Genomic DNA, 21,809 nt, shown 5'->3' on the forward strand with positions numbered 1-21,809 from the left:
GTAGTTTCCTGGCATCTCCCTTAAAAGACAACTCTGATCCCTAAGGCTTTTTGTCTGTTTTTTCTCTCTTCTAGCTCCAGATCCTAGGCTCTGAACACATCCACATCCTATAGGGTAGTAGGAAAGGAAATAAAATACAGGAAAAAGAGTGACACAGCTAAAAAATCAAAAATTAATTAAATTAAACCCACCCAAATCCCACCAACCACTATAACAACAGCTACTATTTTACACAGTGCCCTGAATAGAGGTAGCATTGTACGAAATTATCTATTTTTATCTCCATAATAACCCTATAAGGTAAGTATTATTCTCCATTTTAAAGATGAAGAAGCTGAGGCTCAGAGACAACAAGGGCTTGGAATCTGAAGAGACATAACCCTTAACCCCCCTTTTTACCCAGAGGCTCTCTCCACCTCCTCTAGTCTGTATCCCAACAGGTCTCAGAAGGATTCTAGGCTGAGACGCCCTTAGAAGTCTGTTTGGGGCTTCCCTGGGGGCACAGTGGTTGAGAGTCCGCCTGCCGATGCGGGGAACACGGGTTCGTGCCCCGGTCCAGGAAGATCCACCATGCCGCGGAGCGGCTGGGCCCGTGAGCCATGGACGCTGAGCCTGCGCGTCCGGAGCCTGTGCTCCGCAGCGGGAGAGGCCACAGCAGTGAGAGGCCCGCGTACCAAACACACACACACACAAAAAAAAGTCTGTTTGTGTTTTTATCCATACTCTGCCACTGTGATTCTCGGAATAAATTCCACTTATATAGAGAGAAAAGAACCTGCTTTAAGTTCTACCCATGGAACTCAAAAAACGATATGTCGTAGTAGTAATACGCTCAGGTCACCCAGGCAGTGAGTGGCAGAGGGAGGATTAGAAACCAGATTTTTCTGGCTCCAAACCTTGCACTATGATCTACTTATACCCACACCACAACTCCTGCTGCTAATATTGACACTGTCCTTTAGAACTTAATTTTAGATGTTTAAAAGTCTAACTTCCAACAATGCCTCACACTTCAAAAAAAATTCCATTTCTATAATTTGTGAGATATGAAATAGGAGGGCCAGGAATAAAATTTTTTTAAAGAATTGTTACCTAATATTTGGAGAAATTCTTTTTATAAGTATAACTTTTTAAGTATAGTGGAAGTCAAAGACCACTCTAGGAAAAGAAAATGGAGTGCAGAGGAATCTAAATATTCTTGGTTCTGAGTTATATGCCTTTTGAGTCTGAAAGAGCCAGACAAATATTTAAGCAGAGAAGGAAAAAAACATATACTTTTAGTTAAACGGCGAGTTATAACTAGGCCACATCTCATTTTTATGTCCCAAAGTGCTTAATTTAGAATCGGATTTTAAAAACAATCCTCCACAGGCCAGGTCTGGCCCTTCCAGTTGGCACCTGGACATCAAACTCATGACAATCTGGAACAACTGAAAATAGCTCTGGGCATTCAAACTATCATACAGTAAGGAAGGTCAAATTTGAATTAATGTATTTTAAGCCTGCAAAAAGGGTTTTATACAAGCCTTAAATGAGAACAGGAAAAATAGAGAGAAGAATGACAATTAAGCAGCCAACCCAACCTACATCCCCATCAGCAGCAAAGCCAGAGCTTGCTCAAATTTTCACCACTGTCTTCATCATAAGGCACCTCAGTTCCTAGCTGTGTGCTGTCGCTGCTCTAACTACAAAGCCATTTCTTGCATTTTCTACTTATTCTTGTCCAACGACCTTCACTATTTATACATTTTCTACTGAATAAAGTCCAAATTCCTTTGTCTGGCATCCAAACCCTTTCTGACCTGAATTCAACCTACCTTTGCAGGTTTATTTCCCATTATTCTCCTTCATGAGTCCCTTATTAGAGCCACACAGGTCTACTCACTGTTGAAAAGGCAGGCACGTTCCAGCCCAGCCGCCTTTGGTAATGCCACCAGCATCCCTCCTACACTTCGCCTGGCTGAATCCTTCCCATCTTCAGGGACCAGCACAAGGTCCAGCTCCTGCATGAGTCATCCCCAGCCACCCCAGGATGCATAAAAAGTCTCTCTCCCTCTGAAATCCTATGCCAGTTATGCAATATTCTAATCCACTCGTTTGGGACTCATCATAAACTCTCTCATACTAATATTTCTTTATCTTATTTCTATGTCTTAATTCCTCAAATAGATCTTAAGTTCCCTGAGGGAAAGAACTTTAGTCTTCTTTATCACTATATTTTATATTACCTCTAACCAGGAACAAATTAATGTTACACGAGCTCCAGCTAACAGGATTTTAAAGCATTCACGCAAGGATGCTAAGCAAACTGCTATTTGAAAGCCAAAGAGGGGAATATATATCATCAGAAAATTTCAATATTTCATTGTTTCCACATTTCATAATATAAGACAATAGTTCCTTTAATCAAATTAAAACTAAAGAAGTCCTAGTGTGTTATCAAGCCAGGAAAGGGTAACTACTGAAGACAAAGCTATTTGCACCTGCTGAAAAAAACAGCAATAAGTTTAATCGCAAGTAGGTTTCTCTGCTTGACTCCACATAAAATATGACTGTGCTGCACCCTGCAGTCTATGGAAGAAAAGGATTACAAGAAAGCCTATTCAAAGATTAATCAATGTTTGGGCAGGAAATAATTTTCCTGCTGTTTTAAAAATACTAATCAATTTTCCTCCCAATATTGTCATTACAAACTGAGAATACACAATTGAGTTGTACCTGTAGTCACCATTTCATATATGGAAATAGAGTTCTGCATTCATTTTCCTTATTCTAGAATCAAAGAAAATGACATGAGTGTCTATAAAACCACAGTTCTCTATAATATTATCTCTGATCCTTTGAAAATAATCTCAATAGTTAAACCACCGTGTTCACTGAGTCCTCCCTGTGAGAATACGGCTGAGTTCTGGGATAGGCCTTAATAAGCAACCTCCCAAGCTCCCTTTTAAGAAGTATGCTATCAGGAGAAGAAATATACAGATAAAGGAAGTCTTGGACTCTGGGAATTCCACGCTGACCCACAAATGTAGATCCAAACTCCCAAGACCAGACTGCCAAATTCCATTTCTGCCCAGGGTCCACACTGGGATAATTCCAGGTTCAAAGACCTAGTAAGCAAATGGTCACACTAGGCCTTCCTGTGGATTCCAGAACACTCAGACCTTATGGAACCCGTTGCAAACTGTGATTCAACAAAAAGTCCCCAGGATGAGTAGACACACATTTTCCCCCCAAGAGGATTCCAGAAATACCTCAATATCACTGCATTCTTAAGACCATGTTTTGCAAATATTTCATGGTGTTTTCCAAAGGCGCTGCCAAAGGAAACATGTTAAAGGTACCATTAGCAAATGAAGTTGATGTTCCTACTGGAGACCACTCGTAGGAAGATGGTATGTGAAATCTAAAAAAAAATGATACAGGTCTTCCCTGGTGGCGCAGTGGTTGAGAGTCTGCCTGCCGATGCAGGGGACACGGGTTCGTGCCCCAGTCCGGGAAGATCCCACATGCCGCGGAGCGGCTGGGGCCGTGAGCCATGGCCGCTGAGCCTGTGCGTCCGGAGCCTGTGCTCTGCAACGGGAGAGGCCACAACAGTGAGAGGCCCGCATACCAGAAAAAAAAAAAAAAAGATACAAATGAATTTATTTACAAAATAGAAAGAGACCCACAGTCATAGAAAGCAAACTTATAGTTACCAAAGGCCGGGGGGGTGGGGGTAAATTAGGAGTGTGGGATTAGCATATACACACTACTGTATATAAAACAGATAACCAACAAGGACCTACTGTATAGCACAGGGGACTCTACTCCGTATTTTGTAATAACCTATAAGGGAGAAGAATCTGAAAAAGAATGGATAAATATATGTATCTCTCTGAATTACTTTGCTGTGCAGCTGAAACTAACAAAACATTGTAAACCAACTAAACTTCAATAATAAATAATTTTTTAAACAAAGAAGATGAAATGTTCTGCGAAAAATCCTCTTAAAAGAAAACAATCTACCTTCACTTAAGCCAGCATTTCCCCAGCTTATCTGAAATCCTACCAATATTTCTCTGGGGCTATCCCTCTTCACCCCATGGGTTTTATGCACTATATGTCTCATTCCTACTACTAAAGAAATTCAAATAGGAAAGATGCATACATTCACGTTATACATATATATTTTAACATCTTTATTGGAGTATAATTACTTTACAATGTTGTGTTAGTTTCTGCTGTATAACAAAGTGAATCAGCTATACATATACATATATCCCCATATCCCCTCCCTCTTGCGTCTCCCTCCCACCCTCCCTATCCCACCCCTCTAGGTGGTCACTAAGCACCGAGATGACCTCCCCGTGCGATACAACTGCTTCCCACTAGCTATCTATTTTACATTTGGCAGTGTATATAAGTCCATGCCACTCTCTCACTTAATCCAGCTTCCCCTTCCCCCTCCCCATGTCCTCAAGTCCCAAGTTATATTTTTGGCGTCACTTAGGGAAAGGCGTACCAAGGCACCTCCCAAAGTGACATTCATTACTTTGGCAAATTTGCCATAGTATAGAGTCCGTGCAAATGCAAAACTGAATGCATTAGCACACCAGAGATTCCAGACTTCACTGGCAGATCCACGGTAACCACAGGCTAAGTACAAAACAAGAATGTCAATTTATTAAATTAACAATAAGTACTCACAGAAACACCTACATTCTGACCTGCAGAACCCACCCATCCCCTCCCTCAGCTAGATCCACTTGGGAAGCCAAGTCATAAAAAAATGGTGAGCACACAAACAGGGGAAAAAAGTGGTTAGATGAACTGCATTTTTAATGGCATCAGACTAAGAAAGCGAGCCTGATGTGTCCCTCTCATAATGTCTTGTTTTAACAATAAACCATAACAGCAATGAGCAAAAGATTGGTCTGGGGGTAAGAAGCTTTTACTCCTCCTTAATCTCTAGCAGCCCTAAAACTCTTCTGTCCATTCCTGCAGATGGGCAATTGCTGCCTTTTCAATCTTCTCTAAAGCGTAGGGAAAAACATTAGAAAGCTGAATTAATTTTTATGATCTATGCCATACAATTTGAGTAAAAACAGTGAGTTTACTATGCAAACACAGCTCCAAAATAGGTCTCCTAAAACCAAGCCCCCTTTTAACCCCAAAGCCCCTCCAATATAGAAAATCTGGAACTCCTTCTGTATCATAATCCTCAACATCCATTGGCAACTCTTGCCCTAACTCCATCTCCTTAACTAGGGATGGCCTCATCAAAGATATTAAAGTTAGGTCCATTACTATGGCTGCCTCCCCTAACACAGTAATTTGGTCACTTCCCATGTTTACCTTTAGAAAGCAAGGTTTTGGGAGTTGTTTTTTTTTTTTGGCTGCGTGGGCTTTCTCTAGTTGCGGCGAGCGGGTGCTACTCTTCGTTGTGGTGCATGGACATCTTATTGAGGTGGCTTCTCTTGTGCAGCACGGGCTCTAGGCGCACAGGCTTCGGAAGTTGTGGCACACGGACTCAGTAGTTGTGCCTCACAGGCTTAGTTGCTCTGCGGCATGTGGGATCTTCCCGGACCAGGGCTCGAACCTGTGTCCCCTGCATTGGCAGGCGGATTCTTAACCACTGAGCCACCGGGGAATTCCAAGGGTTTTTTTTTAATGTCTATTTAAGAATTGAAATGAATTTGACATGTTTTAGTCCACATGGTATTTTTCTTTAATTGGAAAATGTCACAGTCAAAAAAAAATCAAGACTTCTGGCTTCTGACTTCAACTCTCCTCCTAAAAAACCTGGAGAGTTTAGCCAAGTCGGACAAGGATGTAGCTAAATACAACAAGCTGAAGCAGAACACAGCTTTTCCTTTACATGGGTCATGCGTCCTCTGGTGCTCACCCTGACTGCCCACCACTCCCTGTTGCCTCACAGTCACTCTTGGTGGATATCTACACTTGCCAGCCCCTGCTTGATCCAGCATGGGCTGATGTCACAATTTAATTCACAGAGCCCAATCTTACTGCACAATGTTTCCAAGTTATTATGGGTGAGTTCACTGCATTGCTCAAGTTTTCCTTATATAATTTGCCATTCCCTCTGTTACTCTATAACCATGAAAGAAAGGCAGGAAGGCAGAAAGGCAACCAGTCTGCCTAGGAGTTTAAGGCAAAACAAATCCTAGAATCCAGTGTTGGATCCTTTAACCTATGAGCTAAGGTCAATCAGAAGGGACCTACCACGTAGTACCCGAAACCTCCTTTTTTCAACTCATTTCTAGTTGTCTCTCTTCCATTTCTACCCCATGAACCTAAGTTATGAAGCTTTCTGTAAATATCTCCCTACTCTACCCCAAGAACTAGCTATATTTGCAGAGCCCAGTGCAAAAGGAAAATTCAGGGCCCTTTTTCACAAATTGTTAAAAATTTCAAGATAGTGACAGCTGAGCATTAAACCAAGTACAGGTTGACCCGGGCAACCACACAAGTCACATGCTCATGAAGCCAGCCCTACTCTCTTCCTCCCTTCTAACCAAGCTCTACAATCTGTTTCTGGCCTCCAAGGATCCTGCCCTTGGCTTGGCAATCTGAATCTGACCTCCTTTGCTTCTGACTCTGTTTCCTGCAACAAAGACAAGAATTCCTTTCCCTGGCAAAAAGACTGGCCTTCTTGACAAGACGTACAGCATAGCATTTACATCCACATGGTCTGTGACCCCAGTGCTATTCAGTGAAGCAAGAGTCATTTAAAAATAAATAAATAAATAAAGAGGGCAAGCATTTAAGGCCCAAATGAAATGTCATTTTGTTAGACTTCCTTCTTTACATGCACAATTTTACCTTGACAGTAACAGGGACTTGAAGTCAAGGAAACTCATTTGTTTGTCTTTTATGAACTCATGTTTCTGTTCTTATTTATCACCTATATAATTTATACACTTATAACAATATCATTTTTATTTAACTTTTTTTATTCCTCTCTTTTGCCATTCAACCAACAGACCCAGATGGTCTTACATAAGGTTTTCCAAAGCACAGCACATACACACGAGATGTTTTTAGATGACATAAGGGTCCTATTTTTATATGTAGTTAATTACTTTAAAGTGAATTGGAAACAATATAATGAAACAAATATGCAATGAACAATTTGAACAAATATAATGAAATCAATCTGTGAATAGTTATTAAAATTTTTAGTGTATTTAAGTAAAATAAAGTCAATTTAATGAAAAATATTAAGAAAATAACAGTAGGAGTGGAGATCAGAAAGTAAAAAATGTCAAGATGGGACTCAAATAATTAAATGTAGAAAATACTGCCTTAAATTATAGGGCAAGAGAACTCTGTTTCTTAAGATAAAATGAGCATTTGTGTCTTTTTCCTCCAGTGAAGCTGATATCTCCTTAAGAAGAGCAGTGGAATACCAATTTGCATTTAGAGAACATTATTTGGGGTTTCCATAATCCTTATCAAATGAGACTGGTAAAAATCCACAGAGAGGTCAAAAAGAAACCAACCACTCTAAGGACCTTAGAAATGCTTGGAATGTACATGGTAATAACCAAGAGTGCTTCACTGACTAAAGCTGGGCTGACTAGAGGAGTCCATTCAGAAAGCACAGAACGTGTCCAACCTCCACTAAGCTAGTCTACTAGTCATGTACAAGGCAGATGCTACAGGGATACCTATATGCAACAATGACACTAAACTTCCAGTGCTGGCCCTGTCAAGGGTGAATCATGTGACCTTAAGTGCTATGGAAGGAATGTTTGTGTCTCCCCAAAATTCCAGTGCTGAAGCCCTAACCTCCAATGTGATGATATTTGGAGGTGAAGCCTTTGGGAGATAGTTTTAGAGATGAAGTCAGGAGGTGGAGCCCCTATGATGGGATTAGTGCCATTATAAGAGGAAGAGGAGGAGACTGGAGCTTTCTCTCTCTCACTACCAAATAAGGACACAGCAAGAAGGTGGCCAACTGCAAATCAGGAAGAAAGCCCTCATCTGACACAAAATCTGCTGGCAATGACACCTTGATCATAGACTTCCCAGCCCTGGTCATCATTTCCCAGCCAGGGATCACTAGGAGCTAAGGGGAGACTACCAACACTGGCTTGGAACATGTCAGGCACTGCGCTAGGTGCTTCGGATTTCATCTTCACAACAACCTACAGATTTAAGTACTACTACAACATCCATTGTACTGATAAGAAAACCAAACCTCAGACAGCTTAAGCTTTGTTAAGATAACATAGGTGGCAAATAAGAGGGAGCTGGGACTCAAATCTAGATTTCTTATACCTCTGCTCACTGCTTCACAGATTCTAAGCTTCTCACAAACAGCCTGTCTGACCCTAGAAGGCGGCATAACAGATTATTGGTGGAAAAAAACAAAACAGTTCCCATGAACTAAGCAATGCAGAGGGCCTTAGCCACCTGGCCCACATCCTTTCTGTACCCAGCTTTGTGCAGCAGGGGTCATCCTAGCTTGGTTAGATTAACTTGAAATAGTATTTTAAACAAAACATCTTATTACATAATTTTGAGCTCTTTAAGCTTAATTCCACTCAAATTAGATCACGATACTGGGGTATCACAAAGGATTGCTGGCAAAAAGAAAATATATATAAACAAAGCCTCTACTGCCATCAACTCATATTTGAACCACACCTAATACTCCCTTGCCCCCAACTCACCACTAATTTTTATTAAAAAGTTAATTCAGACCATACACAGGTTGATTTTAAATCATGTGGCCACTAACGAAAAACCCAGATTCTCCCTGGCAACACATGAATCATGTTTAAACAAGTGCGTTCCTATGCATCTAATATTAAACCCTCTTGGGTGCTGTCCAAGGTAGGTGCAGGCTATAGCTGATACTGTTCGACTAAATTCCATCCCCAACACCTAACACAGTTCCTGGCATGGAACAGGAATTTGCAAAATGTTTTACTGATTTGTCATCTGTGCCAAAGTGGGCAATTAGAAAGCTTCTTTAAATAGTTCTTAAATACTCTTAGGTCTGCTACTGCTGTAACCTTAGGCATGCTTACAAGTAGCAAACTTAAGGCTATTTTTAAACTACTTAAACTCGTTTTGAAATTGCGTGAGAAAATACAACATCAAGACGCATCAGAAAAAAATCTGGAGTATAGTTTTTAGGTCTTAATTTTCCCCACTGTAGAATGTGTAACTGTATATTGAGGATAGAATCTGACCTATCAATCTCACATGGATCTTGAGGTCAAAATATTCATCGATAAATGCAAAGACCTTAGAGTCTAATTTCCAGAGCAACAAAGTATAAGTATGATTTGACTTATTTCTCTTCTATATAAATCCAAACTCCTCTAATCCATTTAGAAAATGAAAAACTAAACTTTCAGGGTGGCATGGGATTACTATAAAATCCTCTCACCCCCAGGAAAAAGTTTATAAATTACCTTCATTCGTGGCTTTACCCTACCTCAAACTCATGCCTCCACAGGAAAATTTATATGGTTTTTCTTTCTTTCTTTCTTTCTTTTTTTTTGGCTGCATTGGGTCTTTGTTGCTGCGGGCAGGCTTTCTCTAGTTGTGGCGAGCAGGGGCTACTCTTCGTTGCGATGCATGGGCTTCTCGTTGCGGTGGCTTCTCTTGTTGCGGACCACAGGCTCTAGGCGCGCGGGCTTCAGTAGTTGTAGCACACGGGCTCAGTAGTTGCAGCACACAGACTCTAGAGCGCAGGCTCAGTAGGTGTGGCACACGGACTTAGTTGCTGCACAGGCATGTGGGATCTTCTCAGACCAGGGATCAAACCCGTGTCCCCTGCATTGGCAGGTGGATTCTTAACCACTGCGCCACCAGATAAGTTCCTATATGGGTTTTCTTTCTGATCTAGTACCAGATTGTGATTTAAAGCTCAGGGTCAACCCTTCCTTGGGAAGGTTATAGAAGGATTAAATGACCTAATCCATGTACATCATAAGGACCACAGCTGTCTCAAAGTTGACATTCAATAAATAGCAGCTTTTATGACAATGACCAAAAGGATAACAAGGATGAGAATGATGGTAACAGAAGAAAATCTTCAGTTTCATTTTAAATTAAACTAAAAACCACTGTACCCAGAGAAACGCCTAACAGAGAGGAAGCTAAGTGCACAAAGCCAAGATTCATCACGCCAGGTTTTTGAAATTCCTTCCTGTTTTCTCAACTGCCCAAAGGATTTCAGTCCTGTTTATGTGACAGGTCAATCCACTTGAGTTTCCCAGGGCTGAGAAGCAGCTGTCAGGCTGCACCTTTGCAGGCCCGAGGTGCAACATGTGTAAAGGACACCCTAATGTGTTTAAAGAACAGGCCAGAAAAAGTGTGCAGGTGATGGATCCAAAGCTTGAGATTTCTGCTCTCATTAATGAATTGGAAAATATCTGTATATTCATTCTGTACCTCCCACCCCCTGATAAACCAAAGCTACTGCTCCCGTAAAAACTCTGCCTCCCAAACCCCTCTTAAAGCTCAACCTTATCTCTCTGCCAGCTGACGAGTAGAGCTGACAGGCTACAAATGCAATCCTGCTCCAATCTGTCTACCTGCAGGATGCGAAGGGAGTTAGTGAGGCAAGAAGGGAACAGAAAGCACCCAGTAAGGGAAAAATAAGCGCTTTTTTAAAGGTAGATGGAAAAGAGTAAACTGTATTTGACGTCCACTTCAGAAACATGAAAGCAAAGGAGACTCCCTCTCTGGTAGTTGAGTTAGTTGCCTGGCAGCCTCCTTAACCATAGCTTTGCCTTGTTTTATTTTTTTTGTTTTGTTTGCTTGGGGTTTTTTTGGTGGTTGTTTTTTATTTATTTATTTATTTTGCCTTGTTTTAATTAGAGGAATGTGAAAGGAAGGAGAGTCTAAGACAAGTCAAAGGTGGGACAAAACCTGGAAATGCCACTTCTACCAGCTATTTGTGGACTGGAAAGTGAGGTGGGTAAATATGCCAGGTGTCCTCCCCTCTCTCATCCCATTCACTCATTCATGTAGTACACATTTATTGACCACTTACTGATGCCAGATACCACAGAAGCTGTCAAGGACACAGAGATAAAGAGCTGGGTCCCGGGACTTCCCTGGTGGTCCAGTGGGTAAGACTCCACGCTACTAATGCAGGAGGAGCAGGTTCAATCCCTGGTCAGGGAACTAAGATTCCACAGGCTGCGGGGTGCGGCCAATAAATACATAAATAAATAGAGCTGGGTCCCTATCCTCCAAGAGATGGGTGTTTTGATAAAAACAAGAAAGGAGAGCATTCCAAGTTTAAAAACAACAGCAACACTTAACTGGTAGGAAAAAAAAAGATATGTAGAGGGAGGCAGCAAGTGCAGAGTCTTCTGGAAGACTGAGGAGAGCAGAGTCTTCTACTACTCGCTCTTCCTCGGGCCAGTAAATGACAACATGTACCATGTTCTCACTGTGTGATATCCCTGCCCTAGAATTAGCGCTTCCTTCTAATCACTGGTTTCCTTTATTAAGGTAAGAATGGCAATGCTATTGAAGGTACAAAGATTCAGACTCAAATGCTTGAATTAAGAGCTTTTTTTATTTTTTTTTTAATTACACAACGCTCCCAGGGTATCTAGATACTTATTACTTAGTTGTTTTAGCCAACTTGGCTATAAATAAAAGGTGTTTGGGGTTGTGCTTTGGTTTAGCTTTTAGTGGTTCTACCTAACTCTGTATTATGAAAGGTTTTCTTTTCTTGAGGTCAGAGCAGGTTATGGAATCTACGGAAATACTGCAGGAGACTCAAGAGCTATGGGTGGGCAGAGCACAGAGATGGTACCACGTGTCCCAGGTATGAATATGGCTCACTCCCTACCAAAAATTGCAATTCCTACACACCCCCAGCAACATTTGCTGGCCCCTTTCTATATGCTTAGTTTTCTCCCTAGTACCCATCACTATCCAACTTATCCTACCTTTTTTTTTTAACTTATTTATCTATTTATTGTCTATTTTGCCCTTTAGAAGATAACAGATTTTGTTTTATTTTATCACCACTGCATCCTTCTCATTCATAATAGTGCCTGGCATACAGGAGGCATTCAGTAAGTACCCACTGAATGTGTGAATTCTGTGGGATAGTCCCAATTCTAAATACTTTGTCACACTGTCCCTGTAAACATATCCCTACCTACATCATGTGTCAAGATTTAGAGTTTGGCAATTATGGTCAAGCAAGACACGGAATATGTACATGTATAGGTAAAGTAATTTAATATCTGCTATTCATAGTTCAAAGAATCTTATTACCTGCTATTTGTAGATACTTAAGTATCATCCTTACATAGCATCAAGAAGTACTAACCTACTAACCCACATGGTTTCTACACACACTAATCTACACTTAATTAATCACATTAAGTCATTAGTCAATTGGATAAGGTGCAGAAGCCTGTCTGAAAACACAGTCTAAAAGCCAGCCCTTTGTCAGCCACTGTGATTTGGCCACATTTATACTTTCTGTGCTACCTATCCAAGTGTCTTCTTTAAAAGTAGAAGTCTTTCTGGATACTACAGTATGCAGATATTTTCCCCAAATCTGCCACTCCTACCCTTGGAATTTAACACACACACACACACACACACACACACACAGCTTATACCAAAACTCTTCCCCAGTAGGCATTCTGTATATGAAGGCATGCATACTCCTAAAACAGGGGAAAAGGAAGAGTGTAACAAGAAGAAATATTCCTGTTACAACTAACAAAGCCTCTTTAAACATTAAGATTTTCAAAAGAAAAAAAAAATCAGCCTGTGAAAAAGATCTCAGTGGAAAAGAGGATTCTGCTGGAAGCCAGCCCTTGCAGAGGCTGACCACATACATTTGCAGATGCAAAATTCCATTACCTCCTCAACAACCTAGCCACATTAGTCTCTGGTCAAAGGACCAGAGCGGGAGGGAGGGGGGCTGTCCGCCGTTCTAAATGGGGAAGGAAAGCAGCCAAGCAAAGAGTCTGAGAAAGAACAATGGCCTCCTGGTGAGAAAGCGTGTTAAGTAGGTCAGTATTGGAACCGCATTTTGTTGCACACAAATCCATCATTGTTCCTTTGTATTTTCTTTTCCTTTTCTTGCCCCCTTCTTTTCTCTCCTCTGCCCTATTCACTATTACTATCATCTCATGCGAGTTTTTTTAAACCATGATATATTTGTTCAATTATCTGTAGACCTAGAGCCTCTTCATCAAATTAGCTGATCTCTATTTATAGCTGATAATTCTGTACAAAGAATCTAATGAAAATTCCTGAGAGTGATAAAATTAAGTCAAATTTTGCATTGCTGTTTTCGACCCAAGGATTGTTGCCACTATCCAAAAATTGCCACTATCCAAAAATTTGTTTCAGTGAGTGTTATAAATATACATTTTCTTTTAAAGATCGTACTTTCCAATAAGAAAAACTAGGCTGAGTAGTATCAGGAGATGACATTTCCACAATTTCCTTCACTCCTTGCTCCAAGATCACATTATCTTAAAAAATTAACTTTGAGAGACAAAAAGACAGAATAAATCTAAATAGACTTGAAAAATGATTCTATCAGGGAGGGAATTCATCTATACCTGGTAAGTATAATCACAGAAAACGTGCCGATATATTTTTAGCAATTAATATGTAAAACTGCCAAAGGTTCTCTAGTGTGACTTTTTTGTTGTTCCTATTAACACATTTCCATAGTCATTAGTTACACAAAACATTTTATTTCATTTACTATACCTGACTTACCAATTGTCCTAATGGCCTCTAATGATATTAAAAAGCATCATAAAGAAAAAATTAAAACATATAGCATCACTAAGCCAGGGTCTAACAAAGGCCCAAACCATGTTCTGAGCCATGGATCAAAACCTACATTAAAGCCCAAGCTGCAGTTCATCATAACTCTTTCAACAATTAAAGTTAAAACAGCTACATGCCAGTGCACTCCTATGTCCATCGTAAGACTCATCTCAGAAGCAAGACTAACACTTTTACTATGGTGAGACCATGTCTGAAAACAACGAATCCTGACAGTCAAGTCAAGGCATGGGTAGCCAGGCTAACCAGGAGGGCCAAGACTAAGCATCCTCTTGCAGAACAGGGTCTAGCAAATCCCACAAGACTAGGCAGAAAGTGATCAGATCCATGCAGATCAGCTAGGCAGTTAGGAGCAGCTGGGTTTCAGAAGTCTAAGCAGAGGAACTTCCCTGGTGGCACAGTGATTGAGAGTCCGCCTGCCAGTGCAGCGGACACGGGTTCGATGCCTGGTCCGGGAAGATCCCACATGCCCCAGAGCAATTAAGCCCATGCACCACAACTACTGAGCCTGTGCTCTAGAGCCCACATGGCACAACTACTGAAGCCCGCACGCCTAGAGCCCGTGCTCCGCAACAAGAGAAGCCACTGCAAGGAGAAGCTCGCACACTGCAACGAAGAGTAGCCCCCCACTCACCGCAACTAGCGAAAGCCTGCATGCAGCAACGAAGACCCAACACAGCCAAAATTAAATAAAATTAATCTTTAAAAAAAAGTCAAAAAAAAAAAAAGTCTAAGCAGAAAGGCAAGCTCTCACCTAGAATATTCAAAGGTTGGCAAAGGCAACCAGAATGAGAAGTAATAATAAACCCTGCTCATACGGCAGAAGCTGGATGCATCCTGCCCTGTTTTATAGCAGTTACTGGGTATGAGTGTTAAGGGTTCACAAATATCAACGAGAGCGAAAAAGAAGCTAGGAGCCTTTGTGCATTTCTCGTCCAACGAATGATAAAATTATTGCACAGCACCAATGGCTCAAAAAGCGTCAAAAATGATACTGGCTCAAAAGTGTCAAAGCTGTTTTTTTGTTTCCGGTACGCGGGCCTCTCACTGTTGTGGCCTCTCCCGTTGCGGAGCACAGGCTCCAGACGCGCAGGCTCAGCGGCCATGGCTCACAGGCCCAGCCACTCCGCGGCATGTGGGATCCTCCCGGACTGGGGCACGAACCCGTGTCCCCCGCATCGGCAGGCGGACTCTCAACCACTGCGCCACCAAGGAAGCCCTCAAAGCTGTTTTAACAGTCAGATATTCTCATCTTCCGTCTCATCCTGTCAAATTCTATTGACTCAGTCAGCACTGCCAGCCAAAATAATGAGGGAGTTAAACATTAGCTAAGAGTGCTGCTTTAAGTGACCTTGAAAAGGTTACTTAACTTCTCTAACCTGTTCCTCTGTCTGGGAAATGGGGAAAAATAATACTTGTTTCACTGGGTTAGAGGATGCAGTAATGCATGAAAGCACTTAGGGCAATCCAGGCATATAGTGCAAATAATCAGTACAAGTGAGCTGCTATTGTCACCAGCATTTTAGGTTAAACCATTAAAAATGCCATTTGGGGGACAGCTACAAGCAAAAGAATCAAACTGAACTACTTTCATACCATATACAAAAATAAACTCAAAATGCTTTAAAGACTTAAATGTAAGACCTGAAACCATGAAACTCCTAGAAGAAAACATAGGCAGTATGCTCCTTGACATCAGTCTTAGCCACATATTTTTGGATACACCTTCTCAGGCAAGGGAAAGAAAAGCAAAAATAAACAAATGGGACTACATCGAACTAAAGCTTTTGCACAGCAAAGGCAACTATCAACAAAACAAAAAGGCCACCTACTGAATGGGAGAAGATATCTGCAAATATCTTAATATTCAAAATATACAAAGAACTCATACAACTCAACAGCAAAAAAACAAACAACCCAACTAAAAAATGGACAGAGAACCAAAGTAGACATTTTTCCAAAGAAGACATACAGGTGGCCAACAGGCATATGAAAAGATGCTCAACATCATTAATCATCAGAAAATACAAACCAAAGCCACAATGAGATATCACCTCATACCTATCAGAATGACTATCGTCAAAACAACAACAAATAACAAGTGTTGGCAAGGATGTGGAGAAAGGGGAACCTTTGTGCACTGTTGGTGGGAATGTAAATTGGTGTAGCCACTACAGAAAACAGTACGGAGGTTCCTCAAAACTTAAACATAGAACTACCATACGATCCAGCAATTCCAATTCTGGGTATTCTTCCAAAAAAATTAAAACACTAATTCAAAAAGATATATGCACCCTTATGTTCAACGCAGCATTATTTACAACAGCCAAGATATGGAAGCAACCTAAGTGCTCATCCACAGATGAATGGATAAACAGGATATGGTATACACACACACACACACACACACACACACACACACACACACACAAAATGGACTATTACTCAGCCAAAAAAGAAAAGAATAAAATCTTGCCATTTGTGACAACATGGATAGACCTAGAGGGTATTATGCCAAGTGAAATAAGTCAGATAATGACAAATACTTATATGTGGAATCTAAAAAACAAAACAGAAATAGACTCATAGACACAGTGAACAAACTGGTGGTTACCAGAGGAGAGTGGGTGGGGGGGATAAGTGAAATAGGTGAGGGAAATTAAAAGATACAAGCTTCCAGTTATAAAATAAATGTCACGGGGATGTAAGGTACAGCAGAGGGAATACAGTCACTAATACTGTGATAATTTTGCATGGTGACAGATAGTAACTAGACTTATCATAGTGATCATTTTATAATGCACAAAAATATCTAATCACTATGTTAGGCACCTGAAACTAACGCAATTTTCTAAGTCAATTATACAATATTTCAAATTGAAATACGTTTTCCAATCTATACCGCTCATGAATAATTACTATCATGATGCTCAATAAAGTTTGGAAGAAAGTTTAATTATAGAGAATCAATAGGCAATTTTTTTAAAAGACAGAGACTTTTAAAGAATCTAAAGATAATGGTGTTACATTAGAAAGAAAATACAAAAACCAATTTTTTTTGTACCTAGAAACACTCTTGTTATATATAAACACATATATATAAATTAAATATATATATATATTCTAATGTATATAAAATATCCTTAGGAATTTTTTCCTTTGAGGACTATAATCATGGCAGGTGTCCTGTAAAGAATGGCAATAACTAAAGAAGCAAAAATGAAAAAAGATAAATATTTTGGTTTATTCAAATGAGCTCTTGAGTCCTTTCTTTAGAACCAGAATCCTGAGATGACTTCATATTTCCAATTAAAAAACACTAATTTCTTTATACAAAGAATATCTCATTTAAAAGAAGCCAGCTTTTACAAAGAGAAGCTAAAAGATTTCAAAAGAATGACAATTATGCTGGGTGATTTCTCCTTAATGTTAGAGGGCTTATAATTAATACTGTTACCAAAAAGTACAAAAATAAACATATACACACAATATTATGAACCTTTTTCAAATGTTATTTTTTTTTAAAAAAAAGCCCAGAACTTTAACACCCCACTTGCATCAATGGACAGATCAACCAAAATGAAAATAAATAAGGAAACAAAAGCTATAAATGACACATTAAACAAGATGGACTTAATTGATATTTATAGGACATTCCAACCAAAAACAACAGAATACACTTTCTTCTCAAGTGCTCATGGAATATTCTCCAGGACAGATCATATCTTGGGTCACAAATCAAGTCTTGGTAAATTAAAGACAGTTGAAATCGTATCAAATATCTTTTCCAACCACAACGCTATGAGACTAGATATCAATTACAACAAAAAAACTGTAAAAAATACAAACACATGGAGGCTAAACAATATGCTATTAAATAACCAAGAGATCACTGAAAAAAATCAAAGAGAAAATCAAAAAATATCTAGAAACAAATGACAATGAAAACATGACAGCCCAAAGACCTATGGGATGCAGCAAAAGCAGTTCTAAGAGGGAAGTTTATAGCAATGCAATCCTACCTCAAGAAACAAGAAGAATCTCAAATAAACAACCTAACCTTACACCTAAAGCAATTAGAGAAAGAAGAACAAAAAAAACCCCAAGTAAGCAGAAGGAAAGAAATCATAAAGATCAGATCAGAAATAAATGAAACAGAAAAGAAGGAAACAACTGAAAAGATCAATAAAACTAAAAGCTGGTTCTTTGAGAAGATAAACAAAATTGATAAACCATTAGCCAGACTCATCAAGAAAAAGAGGGAGAAGTCTCAAATCCACAGAATTAGAAATGAAAAAGGAAAAGTAACAACTGTCACTGCAGAAATACAAAGGATCATGAGAGATTACTACAAGCAACTACATGCCAATAAAATGGACAACCTGGAAGAAATGGACACATTCTTAGAAAAGCATAACTCTCCAAGACTGAACCAGGAAGAAACAGAAAACATAAACAGACCAATCACAAGCACTGAAATTGAAACTGTGATTAAAAATCGCCACCAGGTGGCTTCACAGGTGAATTGTATCAAACATTTAGAGAAGAGCAAACACCTATCCTTCTCAAACTCTTCCTAAATATAGCAGAGGGAGGAACACTCCCAAACTCATTCTACAAGGCCACCATCACCCTGATACCAAAACCAGACAAAAAAGTCACAAAAAAAGAAAACTACAGGTCAATATCACTGATGAACCTAGATGCAAAAATCCTCAACAAACTACTAGCAAACAGAATCCAACAGCACATTAAAAGGATCATACACCATGATCAAGTGGGGTTTATCCCAGGTATGCAAGGATTCTTCAATATACGCAAATCAATCAATGTGATACACCATATTAACAAACTGAAGTATAAAAACCATATGATAATCTCAATAGATGCAGAAAAAGCTTTCAACGAAATTCAACACCAATTTATGACAAAAACTCTCCAGAAGGTAGGCATAGAGGGAACTTACCTCAACATTTAAAGGCCATATATGACAAACCCACAGCCAATATCATTCTCAATGGAGAAAAACTGAAACCGTTTCCACTAAGATGAGGAACAAGACAAGGCTGCCCACTCTCACCACTACTATTCAACATAGTTTTGGAAGTTTTAGCCACGGCAATCAGAGATAAAAAAGAAATAAAAGGAATACAAATAAGAAAAGAAGTAAAACTGCCACTGTTTGCAGATGACGATACTACTACACATAGGGAATCCTAAAGATGCTACCAGAAAACTACTAAAGCTAATCAATGAATTTGGTAAAGTAGCAGGATACAAAATTAATGCACAGAATCTCTTTCATTCCTAAACACTAATGATGAAAAATCTGAAAGAGAAATTAAGGAAACACTCCCATTTACCATTGCAACAAAAAGAATAAAAAAAACCTAGGAGTAAACCTACCAAAGGAGACCAGGACCTGTATGCAGAAAACTATACAACACTGATGAAAGAAATTAAAGATGATACAAACAGATGGAGAGATATACCATGTTCTTGGATTGGAAGAATCAACATTGTGAAAATGACTATACTACCCAAAGCAATCTACAGATTCAATGCTATCCCTATCAAACTACCAATGGCATTTGTCACAGAACTAGAACAAAAAATTTCACAATTTGTATGGAAACGCAAAAGACCCCGAATAGCCAAAGCAATCTTGAGAAAGAAAAACGGAGCTGGAAGAATCAGGCTCCCTGACTTCAGACTATACTACAAAGCTACAGTAATCAAGACAGTATGGTACTGGCACAAAAACAGAAATATAGATCAATGGAACAGGATAGAAAGCCCAGAGATAAACCCACACACATATGGTCACCTTATCTTTGATAAAGAAGGCAAGAATATACCATGGAGAAATGACAGCCTCTTCAATAAGTTGTGCTGGGAAAACTGGACAGCTACATGTAAAAGAATGAAATTAGAACACTCCCTAACACCATACACAAAAATAAGCTCAAAATGGATTAAAGACCTAAATGTAAGGCCAGAAACTATCAAACTCTTAGAGGAAAACACAGGCGGAACACTCTATGAAATAAATCACAGCAAGATCCTTTCTGACCCACCTCCTAGAGAAAAGGAAATAAAAACAAAAATAAACAAATGCGACCTAATGAAACTTCAAAGCTTTTGCACAGCAAAGGAAAACATAAACAAGACCAAAAGACAACCCTCAGAATCGGAGAAAATATTTGCAAACAAAGCAACTGACAAAGGATTAATCTCCAAAATATACAAGCAGCTCATGCAGCTCATTATCATAAAAAACAAACAACCCAATCCAAAAATGTGCAGAAGACCTAAACAGACATTTCTCCTAAGAAAATATAAGATTGCCAACAAACACATGAAAGGATGCTCAACATCACTATCGTTAGAGAAATGTAAATCAAAACTACCATGAGGTATCACCTCACACCAGTCAGAATGGCCATCATGAAAAAACCTAGAAACAATACATGCTGGAGAGGGTGTGGAGAAAAGGGAACCCTCTTGCACTGTTGGTGGGAATGTAAATTGATACAGCCACTATGGAGAACAGTATGGAGGTTCCTTAAAAAACTAAAATTAGTACTACCATATGACCCAGCAATCCCACTATGAGGCATATACCCGGAGAAAAGCATAGTTCAAAAAGAGTCATATACCACAATGTTCATTGCAGCACTATTTACAATAGCCAGGACGTGGAAGCAACCTACGTGTCCATCGACAGATGAATGGATAAAGAAGATGTGGCACATATATACAATGGAATATTACTCAGTCATAAAAAGAAACGAAATTGAATTATTTATAGTGAGGTGGATGGACCTAGAGACTGTCATACAGAGTGAAGTAAGTCAGAAAGAGAAAAACAAATACTGTATGCTGACACACATATATGGAACCTAAAAAAAAAAAAATGGTTCTGAAGAACCTAGGGGCAGGACAGGAATAAAGACGCAGATGTAGAGGATGGACTTGAGGACACAGGGAGGGGGAAGGGTAAGCTGGGACGAAGTGAGAGAGTGGCATGGACATATATACACTACCAAATGTAAAACAGATAGCTAGTGGGAAGCAGCCGCACAGCACAGGGAGATCAGCTTGGTGCTTTGTGACCACCTAGAGGGGTGGGATAGGGAGGATGGGAGGGAGGGAGACGCAAGAGGGAGGGGATATGGGGATATGTGTATACGTATGACTGATTTACTTTGTTATACAGCAGAAACTAACACAACAATGTAAAGCAATTATACTTCAAGAAAGATGTCAAAAGAAAAAAATCCCAGAGACTATGGGATGAATACAGGCTTTGCAGCCAGAAGACCGCAGTTCTAATTCCACCTTTGCCTCTTTACTCCTAAAGCTATCAAGGGAATTAAATAAAATTACATAGGTAATATATTTTGTGCAGTACCAGACACCTAGTAAAGGCTCCATAAATAACAATATTGTAACCATTAAAAGAAGGCACATTGGGGGCTTCCCTGGTGGCGCAGTGGTTGAGAGTCCGCCTGCCGATGCAGGGGACACGGGTTCGTGCCCCGGTCCGGGAAGATCCCACATGCTGTGGAGCAGCTAGGCCCGTGAGCCATGGACACTGAGCCTGTGCTCCGCAACGGGAGAGGCCACAACAGTGAGAGGCCTGCGTACCACAACAACAACAACAAAAAAAGGCACGTTGAATACATAATTCATTTTGTACCCTCCCAAAATTCTTCAACAATGCTGGAATCCAAATGAAAACTTAAGTCTGTAGTCTACCTCCACCAAGTGGGTCTTATGACTCAGTTTCTTATGCTATATTAAATGACTCTGTGTAATGTCACTAAACCACATATCTCAGTGTACATTAGATAGTTCCATTTTAAAGAAATTCTTATAATTTAAAAGAATAAATTTAGACCAATGGAAATTGAGCAATTTGTCTGAAATCAGACCTATTAAAGATTGGTTTAGAATCTTGGACTCAGAGAACATAATTTTAGACTCAGTGCTAC

The 21,809-nt window shown here is 39.8% G+C and overlaps 1 protein-coding gene across 3 annotated transcripts in view; it reads right to left on the reverse strand.

Annotated features, from left to right (window-relative positions):
- Nucleotides 1-21,809, reverse strand: part of PPM1L (protein phosphatase, Mg2+/Mn2+ dependent 1L) — a 413,670-nt gene that overhangs the window by 258,217 nt on the left and 133,644 nt on the right. Inside the window, exon 1 of one of the 3 annotated variants that reach the window (XM_060298468.1) lies at nucleotides 1,818-1,887. The exons of 1 other annotated variant lie outside the window; for it this stretch is intronic. In XM_060298468.1, coding sequence (XP_060154451.1) covers nucleotides 1,818-1,838 — 21 coding nt within the window. In that variant the 5' untranslated portion in view covers nucleotides 1,839-1,887. Of the gene's footprint in view, nucleotides 1-1,817; nucleotides 1,973-21,809 lie in introns of those variants that run through there. One more of the 3 variants, XM_060298470.1, reaches the window with a different exon arrangement.

Source organism: Globicephala melas, chromosome 4 (genome assembly GCF_963455315.2).
Source record: "Globicephala melas chromosome 4, mGloMel1.2, whole genome shotgun sequence".
Taxonomy (NCBI): domain Eukaryota; kingdom Metazoa; phylum Chordata; class Mammalia; order Artiodactyla; family Delphinidae; genus Globicephala; species Globicephala melas.